Source organism: Oncorhynchus nerka, linkage group LG21, assembly GCF_034236695.1.
Source record: "Oncorhynchus nerka isolate Pitt River linkage group LG21, Oner_Uvic_2.0, whole genome shotgun sequence".
NCBI classification, from domain to species: domain Eukaryota; kingdom Metazoa; phylum Chordata; class Actinopteri; order Salmoniformes; family Salmonidae; genus Oncorhynchus; species Oncorhynchus nerka.
The window spans coordinates 18706458-18724935 of NC_088416.1; the positions used below are offsets into that span (position 1 = coordinate 18706458).

At 43.1% G+C, this 18478-nt stretch overlaps 1 protein-coding gene across 1 annotated transcript in view; it reads right to left on the reverse strand.

Moving 5' to 3' along the window:
• Nucleotides 1-18478, reverse strand: part of LOC115104022 (protein FAM171A2-like) — a 79752-nt gene that overhangs the window by 48192 nt on the left and 13082 nt on the right. The window contains exon 2 of the mRNA XM_029625160.2: nucleotides 7693-7920. Within this exon, the coding sequence (XP_029481020.1) occupies nucleotides 7693-7920 (228 nt within the window). The remainder of the gene's footprint in view (nucleotides 1-7692; nucleotides 7921-18478) is intronic.

An 18478-nucleotide genomic window follows, 5' to 3' on the forward strand; every position in this document is an offset into this window, starting at 1 on the left:
CAGTTGAAGCTCGCATCCGCTACAAGACCATGGTGCTTGCCTACGGAGCTGTGAGGGGAACGGCACCTCAGTACCTCCAGGCTCTGATCAGGCCCTACACCCAAACAAGGGCACTGCGTTCATCCACCTCTGGCCTGCTCGCCTCCCTACCACTGAGGAAGTACAGTTCCCGCGCAGCCCAGTCAAAACTGTTCGCTGCTCTGGCCCCCCAATGGTGGAACAAACTCCCTCACGACGCCAGGACAGCGGAGTCAATCACCACCTTCCGGAGACACCTGAAACCCCACCTCTTTCAGGAATACCTAGGATAGGATAAAGTAATCCTTCTCACCCCCCCCCCTTAAAAGATTTAGATGCACTATTGTAAAGTGGCTGTTCCACTGGATGTCTTAAGGTGAACTCACCAATTTGTAAGTCGCTCTGGATAAGAGCGTCTGCTAAATGACTTAAATGTAAATGTATTTTTTTTTTTACCTTTATTTAGTAAAGTCAGTTAAGAACAAATTCTTATTTTCAATGATGGCCTAGGAACAGTGGGTTAACTGCCTGTTCAGGGGCAGAACGGCAGATTTGTACCTTGTCAGCTCGGGATTCGAACTTGCAACCTTTCGGTTACTAGTCCAACGCTCTAACCACCAGGCTACCCTGCCGCCCAATGACACAAGTATTTGATACATCAGAAAAGCAGAACTTAATATTTGGTACAGAAACCTTTGTTTGCAATTACAGAGATCATACGTTTCCTGTAGTTCTTGACCAGGTTTGCACACACTGCGGCAGGGATTTTGGGCCACTCCTCCATACAGACCTTCTCCAGATCCTTCAGGTTTCGGGGCTGTCGCTGAGCAATACGGACTTTCAGCTCCCTCCAAAGATGTTCTATTGGGTTCAGGTCTGCAGACTGGTTAGGCCACTCCAGGACCTTGAGATGCGTCTTAAGGAGCCACTCCTCAGTTGCTCTGGCTGTGGGTTTCAGGTCGTTGTCATGCTGGAAGACCCAGGCACGATCCATCTTCAATGCTCTTACTGAGGGAAGGAGGTTGTTGGCCAAGATCTCGCGATACATGGCCCCATCCATCCTCCCCTCAATACGGTGCAGTCGTCCTGTCCCCTTTGCAGAAAAGCATCCCCAAAGAATGATGTTTCCACCTCCATGCTTCACGGTTGGGATGGTGTTCTTGGGGTTGTACTCATCCTTCTTCTTCCTCCAAACACGGCGAGTGGATTTTAGACCAAAAAGCTCTATTTTTGTCTCATCAGACCACATGGCCTTCTCCCATTCCTCCTCTGGATCATCCAGATGGTCATTGGCAAACTTCAGACGGGCCTGGACATGGCGCTGGCTTGAGCAGGGGGACCTTGCGTGCGCTGCAGGATTTTAATCAATGACGGCGTAGTGTGTTACTAATGGTTTTCTTTGAGACTGTGCTCCCAGCTCTCTTCAGGTCATTGACCAGGTCCTGCCGTGTAGTTCTGGCCTGATCCTTCACCTTCCTCATGATCATTGATGCCCCACGAGGTGAGATCTTGCATGGAGCCCCAGACCGAGGGTGATTGACCGTCATCTTGAACTTCTTCCATTTTCGAATAATTGCGCCAACAGTTGTTGTCTTCTCACCAAGCTGCTTGCCTATTGTCCTGTAGCCCATCCCAGCCTTGTGCAGGTCTACAATTCTATCCCTGATGTCATTACACAGCTTTCTGGTCTTGGCCATTGTGGAGAGGTTGGAGTCTCTTTGATTGAGTGTGTGGACAGGTGTCTTTTATACAGGTAACGATTTCAAACAGGTGCAGTTAATACAGGTAATGAGTGGAGAACAGGAGGGATTCTTAAAGAAAAACTAACCGGTCTGTGAGAGCCGGAATTCTTACTGGTTGGTAGGTGATCGAATACTTATGTCATGCAATAAAATGCAAATGAATTACTTAAAAATCATAAAATGTGATTTTCTGGATTTTTATTTATTTTTTAGATTCCGTCTCTCACAGTTGAAGTGTACCTATGATAACAATAACAGACCTCTACATGCTTTGTAAGTAGGAAAACCTGCCAAATCGGCAGTGTATCAAATACTTGTTCTCCCCACTGTGTAAGTCTGTGTGCATAAGGCAGCAGCAGAGACATCATGTACTCAAGGACTCAAAACATTTTTCACCCTTTTTGTGAATTTTGTTATTGCACAGATCCTCACAGTAAAACCAAGTGCACACTCATCTGCATTGGTCAATTGGTCTACAGTTGTCATTTGCTTGATAAATTCTGCAATGATCATTGTTTATTTTATTTTATTGGATGCACGATATGTCTACAGCTTGGAAAGATATAGACTGTGTCCTGTACGTTAAATGCTGACTGATCATTCGATAAAGGGAACGCTTTGTGTGCAGATGTCTGTATTGCAGTCACTGTGGTTTAGAAAGAAAGTCGATGCAGCATGCAGTTTACACCGTTTCCTGCAGCTTGAATTATTAGGCTGTATGAGTATGCCCTTTGAGTGGGTGGATGCTTTCCAACAGCTAGGAGCTACTGTTAGAGTGAGTCGGGCAGGTTACACCACCCCAGGTTCACAGTTGCTGCTTTAACTGAGAGAACTGGGACATTCACCCCTTTCTCTCACGCACACACAGACACGCACACACACAGATTGCAAACGGACACACGCACACCACACACACACACTCAGAGATCACACACGCACACACACAGATCCCAAAGTGCTTAATATTCTCCACCATGGGAAGCAGAAAAAAAGGAAAGGTGACTGCTTGTCAGAGCAGAGCATATACAGCATTGGGCCTGAGGCACAGATGGGGGGAGAGACAAGAGCCAGAAAAGACTGTGACAGAGGGATAAAAGAAACGGGTGCATTTGACACAGGGGAGAAGGAAAGGGGGGTGGGGAGGAAAGACAGATGGAGATGGAAAAGTGAGAGAGAGCGAGAATCCACATTAGGGGACAGAGAGTGAACATTACAATAAAACAATGCTAAAATGCCTCCGATACATCAGTTGTATCATGTTCAGGTTTGGCCCCCTGACTTCAGCTGAGTCGATCAGAGCTGTAAGCAAGAGGCACCTCGTCTCGTTGCACAATAAAACATACGGTGCCTTGCGAAAGTATTCACCGCCCTTGGCATTTTTCCTATTTTGTTGCCTTACAACCTGAAATTAAAATAGATTTTGGGGGGGTTTGTATCACTCGATTTACACAACATGCCTACCACTTTGAAGATGCAAAATATGTTTTATTGTGAAACAAACAAGAAATAAGACACAAAAACAGAAAACTTGAGCGTGCATAACTATTCACCCCCCCAAAGTCAATACATTTACATTTAAGTCATTTAGCAGACGCTCTTATCCAGAGTGACAATACTTGGTAGAGCCACCTTTTGCAGCAATTACAGCTGAAAGTCTCTTGGGATATGTCTCTATACGCTTGGCACATCTAGCCACTGGGATTTTTGCTCATTCTTCAAGGCAAAACTGCTCCAGCTCCTTCAAATTGGATGGGTTCCTGCTGGTGTACTGCCTTCTTTAAGTCATACCACAGATACTTTTGCAAGACACTGTATCAGTGATTGCAGTGAGTTATCCATCCCTGGGACTTGCATGACAACCACAGATTATGGAAGGGCTGGAGGGGATGGCCTAGCCGGGCTTTTTCTCTTAGACCGATGGAAATAAAATATGCAAGGAGAATAGTCAGTGATGAACAGAACACTACTGACGGAGACTGTTGAAGAGACATCTCTCAAAGGGGGAAGGCGTTTTGGGTTTGAAAGCATAAGGGACAAAGGATGCAGGGCCGACCCACATCCTCTCTGATTGTTGAGTCATGGTTATAGTACATTAACAGTTTACACATAGTTATTGTTTAACTTGTGTTTTAAACATATATGGTAGTTATTGTGATAGGGACAAAACGGCTGTATATCTCCAGCTTGGTCCCAGATACGTTTGTATCTGTTTTGCTAAATCCTACCCTATGATAACGATCATATGAGTTGACTATATAAACAGATCTGGGACCAGGATAGCATCTCTTTTCAGATTTCTGCAATATCAAAATGGCTTAAAAAGTGTCTATAAAGTTTGTGAAATGCAAACAGACCCTCATTATCACAATCATCAAAGACATTATTCTGTTCTGTTGTCAGCACTCTGCAGCCCTCTCCAATTTCCATACAGTGCCTTATTAAAATGGCTCAGGAATTTAAATGGATATACTGTAATTAAATAGAATGGGATTATAGTACTGACCTATAGAGAATAAATATATTATGAAATATATTCCAAATGAAGATCATTTAATCAATCCAGTTCACTTCAGAATGATTCCAGAATCCGTGGGAACTTAATTGGGGTAATAGGCAGGGCCCAGGGGGATAACTTGGGAACATTGAAGTTTGTATACCCATAATTACAATGTTAAGTCTGCTGACAGTGTGTGTGCTCTGTGGAGAGAACTTGTTGACAGAGAGGAAGAGCAATTAAAAAGGTTTGTGAAAAGGAGAAACACAAAAAGAAACACAAAAACAGAAAACCAAAAAATCAAACCAAAAATACAAGAAAGAGGTTTACCACTTGGATGAACATTGTTTCTCATTCAATCATTATGACCATATGTCATTGAATGTAGGCTACCGTATCAGAGAGAGCTGGTAAAAAAAAGCGTTGGAACAAAAAGGTGCTGTGCTGCGGTTGGTATAATGGAGGAAAAAGCTCCAGTAACACTCCATCCCTTCTGAAGCAGCTCTCCGCCCGCAAATGAATGGCAGTTAAAAGCTTATTGGCCTTTTAAAAGCTTGGAGGTCGCAGAGAGACTATCAACAAGAAATGTGTGCTGGATCAATCCGCCTGGCTGTTCGAGTGACAACAGATGCTTTCAGAACTCAAATGGCATGGGGTATGAATTACGACGAAACAAGAGGAAATATTCCCACCACCGTCTAAGGTAAGTAGCCAGATCAGTGAAGGGATCAAACATGGTTTGGGAGTATTATTTTTCAATTCAGTTAATTCAGGAAGGAAACTTATATTCCAACACCAACTTTTTATTCCAATACTAACTTAAACTTCCTGAATTAACTGAATTTATAATGTAATTGTACCCAACCCTGGGATCAGAGGTTGGGGTGCACTAACAATGTACTCTGCTTAATTTGTAGATCGGGAGGTCCCGGAGCACATAGTGAGTGCGAGAGAGGGCGTTATCCGGGGGGCTCTGAGGTACCGGAGTCACGTTTACTCCCGCTCTTCCCCTCCAGCATTCGAAGTCACCTGACATCACGCTGACTGGGTGGGCGTTGGAATGGGCCACGGCCATCTGGCAGAGAGGAGAGGAGGGGCTAGATTCTTATGAGGGGTTCATGGCTTTGTTTAAATGTGTCTTCCATCATCCCCTGGAGGGCAGAGAGGGGGGTGAGCCCCTACTCCAATTAAAACAGGGGGACCAGACGGCTGCCGAGTACACGCTCACCTTCCGGACAGTAGCAGCATCCAGCGGATGGAATGAGCCAGCTATTCAGAAGAGGTCTGCACGAAGAGGTCCAGACGGAAATTACCTGTCGAGATGACAAGCTCTCCTTGGACGCACTCATTGCGATGGTCATCCGTCTGGATAACCTTCTTCGGGAGCGTCGGTACTCTCGTCGCTTCTCTCCCTCCCTTAGTGAACACTCGATCAGAGCCTGAACCCATGGAGGAAGGGGTCACAAGCATCCCCGCAGCGGAGCGGCGAAGACAGCTGGGGCTCTGTCTGTGTTGTGGTCAAGGAGGGCACCAGCTCCAGCGATGTCCGGCACTTCCTAATCCGGGATCCACAAGAGCAGAGGGATGGTCACGTGATCTTCCACCTCCTGGGGAAAGAGTGAGTACTCCATCTTCATCATCCTCGGCCTCCCTTGGCTTCAACACCATAACCCCAAAATCTCATGGTCGAGGATGAGAATCAGACTGGCCACCCGAATCCCATTCCCTGTGGTTTCACGTCAGTTGAGAGTCCTGCGGTTGCACTTCAGCCCAGCATCCCGGAGGTATACCAGGACCTGCGCGGGGTATTCTTCAAGACCCGCGCCACCTATCTTCCTCCTCATCGCCCCTGGGACTGTGCCATTGACCTGTTTGCGGGTTCAGCGTCTCCACGCAGACGCATCTATCCTCTGTCGGTGGCTGAGGCCCAGGCCATGGAGGATTACATCCAAGAGTCAGAGGACTCAATGAAATCACCACGAAGTATGAAGTGCATATTCAGATTAACTTCACAGTACAGAATAAGTTTGTGAAGGAAAAATGTGTTTCTACCTTAGTTTTCAAAATCTCCCACAGTGACTCTACCCATGTCATATCCATTTAACTCCTAACAGTCAGTTTCTTGCTCAAAGCCATGATGTTCAGACTCCTTGTAAAGGCTGTTCGAAAGATTCTGTCTGTCGCGTCTATTTTTCTATTTTGAATGTTAACTATAAGCTGGGTACCCTCTTTAGCCTTGTCTACAATGCTTGCTACCACCAAATGCACCTTGGTTCAGCTATGTTCAAAAACATGTATTTTTTTTTACGTCGGTGGCAGAGGATGTTACTGTACATTCCACCTAATCTTTTGCTAATTTAATCCCTCCAGTCTTTTCTAGACCCAAGTTCCCTACTGTACCTTTTTGCATGTTGTACAGCCCAGCTTTGAATTTATTTTGCATGAAAAGCCAGGGGTTATGTTCTTGAACTGAGCTTCCATCCAAACTGCACCTGCTCTGAGCACTTCATCAGTAGATCCACTGTCCAGCTCCCCGTCCCCCTCTCCCACCGAGTCTGACTCGCTAGTAGGCCTACTAGCTAGTGGAGGTGCCAGTGGTGGTGCTGAACTGGCAGGATTAGCAGCGCTGCTAGCTAAGGCATCGCAATCAGGAGCAGTTTGCCCCTCACTTCTCTCCTCTGACACTGACAGTTCTCCGGGTGGTTTTGGGTTCGATTCACCATCCTTCTCTTGATTTTTTTACTTTAAAATTTCATGAAACTTCATATGTCTTTTTTTAATCCATTTTTTTGTTTCATATTCAGTAGGAAGATGACTAGCCTAGGCTAAGTGACGAGATTACATAGGGACCTCTTCACTAGCTGATCATCACTACCAAGACCTGTGTCAAGATCTAGTGCCGACAGGACAGCTCTTTCCCTTACGGTTGAATTTGCAGCTCAGAGGGTGGGATATAACTACAGCAACAACTGGGTTAGATGGGGTGGGCTGGTGGAGACAGATATACTGCAGACGGTGGGAGTCATCTGGGGTGTGCCAACGCAGGGGTAACACCCTGGCAGTGGCCCCAGAGAGGAGGAGGCAATGGAGGGGAAATGGGGTGGGGAATTTGACAACTGGATAGGACTGTCCACACCCCACAGAGGACAGATCGGCAGAGACGGCTTGTTGGACATTCCTTTATGATGACATCCTGGCTTCTGATTCCATCAAATGTCCCAAAGGATTCTGGTAATTAGTATTGTAATTCATCCATTACTTGCATAGCTTAGCCATCAGTATTTAAAATATAACTTTGTGAGGAGTAAGTTCTCATAACGTGACCTCACAAAGTAGTACGAATAAGACTGATGGAATGGTGGTAAACCACAACAACACTACATTCTTTCCATTCCTGAGGTGAAAAGGTGATAGTTAGGGATGAAACACAATACTCACGGGGGATGCGGCTGGCATGCCAGGGGGCGGAGTTAGTGACAAAGCCCTGTTTTGTTGCCGTGACAATGACCCAGGTGCCAGGGCGGTACAGGAAGGTGACCATGACGACGCCATCTTTGTCAGCCTTGCTGGATGCCAAGGTAGACTGGTTCCCATAAACATCTACTGCAGCCTCTGCCAGAGGTGAAAGGTCACTGTTGTCGAACACCTGGACTCTGATGAGCACCTCTGTGGAGAGACAGGAACGAGAATTATTAAATTATTCAAACTAAATCAGAAACCTACAGGATCATTTGCAATGAATGCACAAAAGTATTGTTTGGTTTTGATTAAAAGTTGGAGGCTAAACTTGTAAGCCATCATACAAGTTCCACAATTGAACTCTTATTTCAATCTGAGAGCACACAGATTGTTCTGCTTTTTCACATATAGTTGGGTTGTAGTTTCTAAGTTCCCTTGTAGCTAACGATAGGAAATGTGTTGTTCTTAAATAACAAATTCAAGTGTCATCTTGCCCTAAATAAAGCAAATGACAAGGCAAGCTTGTCTCTGTTCAGGTGTTCTAGTTCTCAGCTGACAAGTCATGATGACTCATTGTTGTTAACCATGAGATCAAAAAGCATTTAATAGAGTTTAGTGGTCTAGTGCCCGACCCTATTAGGACATGCTGGGACTTCTGCCATCAGAATCGATTGATCCTCCAAACCCCAGCCAAATTGTCTGGAGGGGCAGAATGGCTGGCTGATTCCACTGCAATGACCATGTGCTTTCTAGTACCCATGGTGATGACCTGGATCATACAGGCATACTCCTCAAAACTGTTCAGAACAATTCCAGTTATTGAGTTCCATGGAAAACATCCTCTCTCATGATCATAAGATCACACACACACAGTCCAAGGTCTATTGACAGAAATGTTGCAATTAACAGTTGCTTTTATTGGCTGTGATAGACTCTCAACATACCGTGATACAGACACTAACACTATATGCTTCTCAGAATCGTGTGTGTATGTGTGTGTGCGTGCGTACGCTAGCCCATTCAAAAGACCATTGAATGGCCCAGTTCACATTTTCACATGCTGCAGAGAGTCCTTCAGAAAACCCAGTTCACATTTTCACATGCTGCAGAGAGTCCTTCAGAAAACCCAGTTCACATTTTCACATGCTGCAGACAGAGTCCTTCAGAAAACCCAGTTCACATTTCCACATGCTCCAGAGAGAGTCCTTCAGAAAACCCAGTTCACATTTCCACATGCTCCAGAGAGTCCTTCAGAAAATCCAGTTCACATTTTCACATGCTCCAGAGAGAGTCCTTCAGAAAACCATGTTCACATTTTCACATGCTCCAGAGAGTCCTTCAGAAAACTACTTTGATTCTAAATGGGTCAATGGCTCAATTGATACACGTTGCCATGGATACTATGAGGTGTCCCCAGAAAATAATGTTGGGAAAATGGGTCACTTGGCAGCTCCATCTAGCATGGAGGACAAGGCCCAGTGATTCCATGGTGCCATACAGAGAAGATGATATCATCTCCATAATTAACATATAACATGTATCAACAAACACAACAACCCACATGAAGCTATAAGGGAAATCACACTGCATGAACTGGTACTCAATAGGGGTACTCAAATCCTATTCTACGTGCCCACATAACAAAAACGTTTCCTCTGTGACTTCAGTAGGTTGTTGGTGGTCCACCATATAGTGTGAGGCATAATATTACTTATTGTGCCAATGCAGCAAGCTGGGGTTCTTGAGAGTTCATTGATATTTGGGGATACAAAGTCAAGAACTAAAAGGCTGAAATCATGGCAGGAAATACAATGAGATGCAAATTAAATTAAATATTAAACCTGACACTGAACTGGCTTACAGGTATCTATCACGTTGGTCCTTTTTACATTGATGAAAGTTGAAGGAGATTCTCGAGAGGTATCAAACAAAATCATGAGAATGGACTTATTACTGTAATGTAAACTTGCAAACTTGTCACGTCTCGACCGCAACCTCCTGAAGTTGTGCACAACACTCGCCCCTCTCCAAGCAGGGCAATGTAAACAGAATTGTCTCGTTGAACCCAACACAGGTGCAGTAAAAATAGCAATAGCACAAACAATGTTTATGAAACAACTGAAATGTATAGAGATGTTCATTATATTTAAGACTTGTTTTATTGCAATTTCACACGAGATTGCAGTAGCTGCCTGTTACATTCTGAAATTCTCACTGTATAAGAATCGCAATGTGTTTTCGTCCCTTTGGCTGCACTGAGCCACCACCCAGGCAATATATTATCTAGCTAGCTATGCAAGCATGAAGCTCATCAACTCCCCAGGGAATGATCAATGTTTTCAGTCGCAATTAGCTTTTTGCATCATATAATGACTTCCTTGATATTGTAGCGACCCGCACAGACAGCTGTGTGTTATGTGCTAGGCTAGGAGGTGGTTGTGTTGTACTGACCAGTACCCGGTGTTCGCGGGGTCCGACATGTCAATCAACCTGCTATCTGCCAATCACGGGAATGCCTGGAATGTTCTCATGCCGGGCATCCTGGTGGTTGGCGGAGTGGAGTGGAGGGGGGTTGGGCATTGGAAGTTAAGACCAGGTTCAGCCTTTGTTCTCTCTCTCTTACGTCTGGGCTTCACAAGAGAAGGTCATGATTGGCTTGTGGGTTATCTGTCATCTATTTGGCGTGTGCTACGGCCCAAACAGTAGCCTGTGTAAAGTTGGTTCAATAAACCGTCAATTCGCAAACTCAAGCCTCTGTCTGGACAATTGTTCATTTATGATCTAGTCAGGTCATTACAATATTTATAAAACAATTAAGCCTGGTTTGTAAGGTAACTTAAAGGAAAAATCCACCCAAAACCAGCCAATTCCTTTAATTTACAGTGTAAAATAACACTAACGTGAGAACAATCTTTTTTGTGACAAAAATATATATAATTTCGGCGTTATAATAAGGTTGTCTAGCTAGCTGGTAAAATCAGCTACACACAATACCAAAACAATATCAGCATGTAAAGTAGCTAGTTAGTGCAGTTTGTTTAGGCAATTTTTACAGCTATCAAATTAAGAGTCAACAATCTCAACATGTTCAACCTGCAGAGTGGAGTCCAACATTCGCTACGGCAGATAAACTATTGAGGAGATCGGAAACGTTGCCCACGCTACGCCAAAGGGCTGCGCGTTGCATTCTGTACTATTCTGGGACAATGAGCGCTCTCCTTCGAGTAGGGAATGGGAGTCTATTGGGCGCTAGCTCAAACCCAACACTAACTTCCAGTGTAGTGACAGCGACTTTATCACAGTGCTACATTATACCAGTGTGATTTCTGCCAGCTTTGAACGCCCAAAAAATCAGATACACGTGAAAACAGGAAATGACCTAGGGAATCAATAGAATATCACTCAGAGATGCACAAAAACAATATAACACTCAAAATGGGTGAACATTTCATGTAACACGCTGAAATAGTAGGCCTAAGAGCTATCTAGCTATGCTTCAGCTAATGTTAGATAATGTCAACATTCAGCTAACTAGGTAATGCAGCTATTATGATGTAGTGGAGGAGAATGCAGAAATAATTTTGTTTAGTTTTCTACCTAGCAAGCTCTGTAGATATTATACTATGAACGACACTATATGATAAAGTTACTGTACCTTTATATTCCTACGAGAGGCGTCGACATTCATGTTTGATACGCAAACGTTATTAGCTAGCAGTAGCAAGCCAGCTGTGCAAGCTAATTTAATGTGTGTACGAACAAGAAATAAAACCTTTAATTGTTGCAACATTCAAGAGTTTAATAGCGTTATGTTTTAGATGAAAAGTTGCTTGCGGGCATCGGTTTGCTTAGCTTCCTCCACTGTCCAATTGCCCCATACTGGGCTCGAAACAGTGATCCTATGCTTCGCAACACACGTGACCGCCCTCCTTGACAACGTACCAACAGTTTGATGGCTCCACCCGCGACATTTCCAGCTAGCTCTGGAGTGAGTTTATGGCACATTCTTAACTCTATTATACTTAGTTACTGGCTAGTGGCTACTGTGATGTTTACAGTAAATTGGATCAGCAGAAGCAAGAATGTCATGTTGCCAGCTACAACGAAAGGTAAGGCAAAGACGTGATGTATAAATTGAAAAGTGTATGTACCTATTATGCCAATTAAAATCTCGTTGCGGTGCCTCTCCTTCAACTTTCATCAATGAGAATTAGCCCCCGCCCTCTCTCCCCCCTGTCCTTCCTTTCTGGTACCTCTCTCTCTCTCCCTCCTTCCTTTCCTCCCTCTGCAGATGGGCATTCAGGAAAGGCTGAGGGAAGCTGAGCAGCAGGGTGGCCTTGGAATAGGAAGATAAGTATTCCTCCATTCCAATAACGTCCCATTTCCATGTTTGCTCACAGCCAGCCCTTCCTGTATGTACAGTAGGCTCATTTCCATTCCATTGCTTAACACACACATCACCCACCACGATCTGATCTGAGCCATCTCATTCTGGCAACGGGCCAAATCTCATCCAGTCACTTCACACCTCTCTCACACTACACAACTCAATTTAAATGGGTGATATTGCCAATTGAAGTACTGTAGGCTATTTGAATAGAAATCAGCTGTTATTCAATGTTCACACACATTCTTTCTTTAGCCTCCCCAGACATGATGCACAAACATATTCAAGCATACGTGTGGGTTACTAATGATGAGGTTTAGGGGGTGTGAATGAGTGATAGTGGCGGTAGGTGACGTTTAAAATGAGCATGGCCTTATTTCTATTACAGAATATGACTGTCATTCATATTCCATTCACCCAGCTCAATGTGACATCGATAGGTTTAGGCTACTACATGATACTCAAATTTCCCTAAAACCATCATGAGGTTGCTACAACCTAACTTAGCCTATGAATGAAAGTGTACAACATATTGTCGAGATAAATCATTTGAGTTATCAAGGTGACAGACAGTGACACATTCAATACCGCCTTGCACACTCTTGCCTGCATCTAGCTGATCTAGGGTGTAATCATTAGTCCAATAGTTGCAAACGACAATTTATACTGGACAAATTCCAGTATGTATATCCCAGTTTCCTTCCATCTAAGAAACGTTTTTCAATAGAATCGGCGGAATGAATACACATTTGATCACACGCAAACACAGTTCACTTTCATAGCAGCCACATACAAACAGCATGATCATTTTTGTTCGCTGTATAACTGCTTCTCGCATCTACGCACTCTCCTTCTCTCACCTGCCCTTCGCTTGTGGACTTCAGTGCACAACACATCCGCTGTCTCAAATCAGGCAAAAAAAACTTTCCAAGCCAAACCTTCATATCATAATTACAAGCAATGTTTGTAAATAAAATCAACTGATGAGAGAATAGTCAGATTAACTGATTATATTCACCTTTATTTAACTAGGCAATGTTGGTGGGGCATATTATTCTGTTTTAATGTTACAGTACTACTGAATCACTATGATAAATATAATAACTTTTTGAGTGTATTATACAAAGCTGAGATTTCCTTTGAAGTCCAAAGTGTAGGAATATAGGTGAAATCAGTCATTGACACAGACATGGTGGTGTAGCAGAATGTTCAGAATGCTGTGAGCCAAGAGGTTGTGAGTGTAAACCCCAAGTGAGGACGTTGAATAATAATTACGGTGTAAATAAACATACACATTGTTAAAATGTGTCATATGTAAGTGCGAAACACTACAGCTATTTTATGACTTTCCCTGGGACTTCCTAACAACTTTTTGTTTGTAGGGCTTCATGTTCACATTTTTATACATGAATCCAAATTGTGTGATCATGTGAAAATCCACATGTGAAACTTCATGTGAAATAGCATCACAAGTAAAGTTTTCCAAAGCCACACGGTTTTTGAATTATTTACAATAATAATAACATTATGAAATAAATTGTTGCATGTGCAAAACATGTGGAAATTTCACTCGTGAAATCTGGTGATTTTCCACATGTGAAATCATATGTTTTTTTCCATAAGGGCTTTCTCAATCTGGACAGCCTTGTAAAGCTGGTTGGGGGAGTTTCCTGAGAGAGCAGATAGGATGGAAGATTGACGTGTTACAATCCCAGTCTATCCTTCTCCTATGAGCAAGGTCAAACCTCCTTGGAAACATTTTTGATCTAAGGAGACTCACTCGTAACCCAAATGAAACACAAAGGGTTTGAGGTAGAGGCGTCAAGGGCGAGGATTGAGTTAAGAGGAGATAAATCTAACCAAATCAGATCCACCTCCTTCCTATAGACTAGTATATACCAGCTGGAAGTCATCATGAGGGACTTCCTCAGGCTGCACATAGAGGGGAGAGGAGAGACAGAGAGAAAGAGAGAGAGTGCAGAGAGGGAAAGAGAGGGGGATCCACAGCTGGAGCACGTCAGTTGAGAGGGTCTCTCTCAGGCCTCTGTTGTCTACTCGGGCCCAGAGGGAGAGTTATATGGGCTGTGAAGGTTTTTAGGGGTCCTTAAAGTTGGTTTACAGCTTTGGATGAGTTTCAGCTTGAACCCTACCACCTACAAGGCGAAAAAAAAGCTACCTTTGGTTACACACAAGAAGGGCCCCGAAAGCACTTAATGTGTAACATTGGGATCTTTACCAAGACATTTCAGAATAACGACAGATCCACTATCCACTAATAGCCAGCATGAATTGTTAGCTTAGAAAGTGAATGGTTTGGTGCTTTTGTCGTAACATGCATGGAAGTTTCTGACTAACCCAGCAAGCGATGATAGCATGTTGTTACTTAGTTTGTCATTACACGTGTAAAGGTTTCGATTAAATCAAAAAGATTTCAGCTTCCTCAGCAGCAGGTTGACAGTACAGTACACCCAGGTTGATATGTTAATATGGATGATTCCCAAGTGTTATAAACTACTGCTGAGTGTCCCCAGAGAGGAAACCCATCCACCATTTAGAGTGTGTTGGCCCTGGTGCAGGGCATTGTTCCACGTGGAATCACGGCCTCACGGGACACATCAAGGCTGTTCTAACAGGAAAACGCAGTTCCAAGTTTCAAGCCAAAGTCCACAAACAGTTCCCCCCACTGTGATCTCCTTGAGAGGCAGGATCCCAGTGGACAAGAGGCTAGTCCCCTTGATTATCACAGAGGAGAAAGGAGAGGACACTACATACACTTGATATGAGTAAACAGGATAAGACACACCAACAAACAGACAACACAATTTCTGATTGATAAAGTAGAAAAATAACTGTTACAATCAACTCAGAGTTAACACAAAGTCCCTGCTTTTTTTTACCGGTGTCATCCTTTTCCATTTGAAACCAATAGTAAATTCTGATCTGTAATTATCAACAGTGATTCATATCATTAAGGTGTCATTACTTTTCATTCCTGGGTAACAGTAATTGTTTCTACTCATTTGCACAAGGAAGTGGTGAACAATCGAATAAAATCACAAGATTTCACCACAACTGAGTGGCGTGTAAATTACCGATATTTCCATAGTTTACAGTCACGATTCCACAGAACCTAACGTCAACACAACAGGCTGAATGCGGAAATGTGTTACCATGGCAATCATCCAAGAACACGTTCACCCGCACCCGCACCCACACAAAACACTGGCTAGTACATATTAATGGTATCAAACGTTTTTGTGTTAGATTCAACAATCTTCTGTGACTAATGTATGTATGTGGTGTTCAGGCACTCATAGCACTCTGAGCAAAAGAGTGGTATCTGAATCAAACAGCTGCTGGAAGGGAAAAACCACAAATGCATGGTCTGGTTTAGAGGTCGACCAATTATGATTTTTCAACACCGATACCGATTATTGGAGGACAAAAAAGGCCAATACCGATTAATCGGCCGATTTTTAAAATGTATTTGTAATAATGACAATTGCAACAATACTGAATGAACACTTATTTTAACTTAATATAATAAATCAATTTAGTCTCAAATAAATAATGAAACATGTTCAATTTGGTTTAAATAATGCAAAAACAAAGTGTTGAAGAAAGTAAAAGTGCAATATGTGCCATGTAAGAAAGCTAACTTTTCAGTTCCTTGCTCAGAACATGAGAACATATGAAAGCTGGTGGTTCCTTTTAACATGAGTCTTCAACATTCCCAGGTAAGAAGTTTTAGGTTGTAGGAATTCTAGGACTATTTCTCTCTATACCATTTGTATTTCATATACCTTTGACTATTGGATGTTCTTATAGGCACTTTAGTATTGCCAGTGGAACAGTATAGCTTCCGTCCCTCTCCTCGCTCCTACCTGGGCTCGAACCAGGAACACATCGACAACAGCCACCCTCGAAGCAGCGTTACCCATGCAGAGCAAGGGGAACAACTACTCCAAGTCTCAGAGCGAGTGATGTTTGAAATGCTATTAGCGCGCACCCCGCTAACTAGCTAGCCATTTCACATCACATAGTTACACCAGCCTAATCTCGGGAGTTGATAGGCTTGAATTCATAAACAGCAGAGCTGCTGGCAAAACGCACAAAAGTGCTGTTTGAATGAATGCTTATGAGCCTGCTGGTGCACACCATCGCTCAGTCAGACTGCTCTATCAAATCATAGACTTAATTATAACATAATAACACACAGAAATACGAGCCTTAGTTCATTAATATGGTCGAATCCGGAAACTATCATCTCGAAAACAAAACATTTATTATTTCAATGAAATATGGAACTGTTTCATATTTTATCTAACGGGTGGCATCCATCAGTCTAAATATTCCTGTTACATTGCACAACCTTCAATGTTATGTCATAATTACGTAAAATTGGCAAATTAGTTCGCAATGAGCCAGGCGGCCCAAACTGTTGCATATACTCTGACTCTGCGTGCAATGAACGCAAGAGAAGTGACACAATTTCACCTGGTTAATATTGCCCGCTAACCTGGATTTCTTTTAGCTAAATATGCAGGTTTAAAAATATATACTTCTGTGTATTGATTTTAAGAAAGGCATTGATGTTTATGGTTAAGGTACACGTTGGAGCAACGACAGTCCTTTTTCGAGAAAGCGTACTGCATCGATTATATGCAACGCAGGACACGCTAGATAAGGCCACGGGCAGGTTGCTGGGATGCAGTAATACAACTTGGTCATCATGTCCAGATGTTTTAGATCTCTGCAGCCTAGCCAAGATGTTTAAAGCTGGCCTGGGACATCACATTCGCTTGTACTGCATGTGGTCAGTGAGAGGATTAAGAGGAGTAGCTAGAGAAACTATCATGTGGAGGTGAATTACATACACAGAGCCTTTCATACAGTGTCTCCATACAGTATATGGCACTGACATACAGCTGAAGTCGGAAGTTTACATACACTTAGGTTGGAGTCATTAAAACTCATTTTTCAACCACCCATTTGCGACCAAGCTACAACTTTCTTACTGATGTCTTGAGATGTTGCTTTAATAGATCCACATCATTTTCCTGCCTCATGATGCCATCTATTTTGCGAAGTGCACCAGTCCCTCCTGCAGCAAAGCACCCCCACAACATGATGCTGGCACCACCGTGCTTCACGGTTGGGATGGTGTTCTTTGGCTTGCAAGCCTCCCCCTTTTTCCTCCAAACATAACTATGGTCATTATGGCCAAACAGTTCTATTTTTGGTTCATCAGACCAGAGGACATTTCTCCAAAAAGTACGATCTTTGTCCTCATGTGCAGTTGTAAACCGTAGTCTGGCTTTTTTTTTTATGGCGGTTTGGAGCAGTGGCTTCTTCCTTGCTGAGCGTCCTTTCAGGTTATGTCGATATAGGACTCGTTTTTATTGTGGATATAGATACTTTTGTACCTGTTGCCTCCAGCATCTGCACAATGTCCTTTGCTGTTTCCCTGGATTTGGCTAAGGTGTATGTAAACTTCCGACTTCAACTGTAAATACAACAACATTGTACAGTGTCAGTATCTCAGGATTTAATTATAGCTGATCATGCGTTAACCTAACAACATAATAAATCAAGGTTAAGATATCATGATGGTTATACGACAATGTAGCTTACCCAACCTCACACCGAGAAAGGGTAGTTGAGAAACTTACAACATTATTGTGTCCATAATTTCCTGCCACTGTTTTGTATTTTCACTGCAATGTCATAAGGCGGCATGTAAGAGTCTTGGGCCCAGTAACAGATAGGTCGCCGTTTTGAATCCCTGAGCCAACTTGGTGAAAAACCTTTAGATGTAGCCTTGAACAAGGCACTTAACCCTCCCTCGTTGCTCCTGTAAATCGCTCTGGATAAGAGCGTTGACTAAAATGGGTTATTCGCGCACCAGTCTTTTTGTGTCATTCTTTCTTTACAAAATATGTTGTGCTCCAACTGTATTTTGGGAATATGCAAGAAAAGTATCTTCGGACATTTTCTAAAATGGGTATGTGTGGCAAATAGGCTTACATGCCAAATTAGTCAACTGTTCTCAAACATAATCCAGATTAAAATGTGGAAGCCCATTTAACAGATGTGAGATAATACAGCACAAACAGAAAATACTGAGGGGACTGAGTGTTAAATGCCAGTCGACAAAGGATTTGATATAGTTTCTTACTGAAAGCCTTTCAAAACATCCAATTTCCCAAGGAGCAGAATTTCATCCATTACTAAGGGCAGGAAAGTTGTATATGAACTGTGAGTATCCTAGCCAAATTGAATACTATATAGCAAGTCAATCGATATATTTAAGTATTGTTTGCTGGCAGTCCTTGTTTAGAGACACGGCAGACTGTTGAGATTTTTTCAGGCTCACTT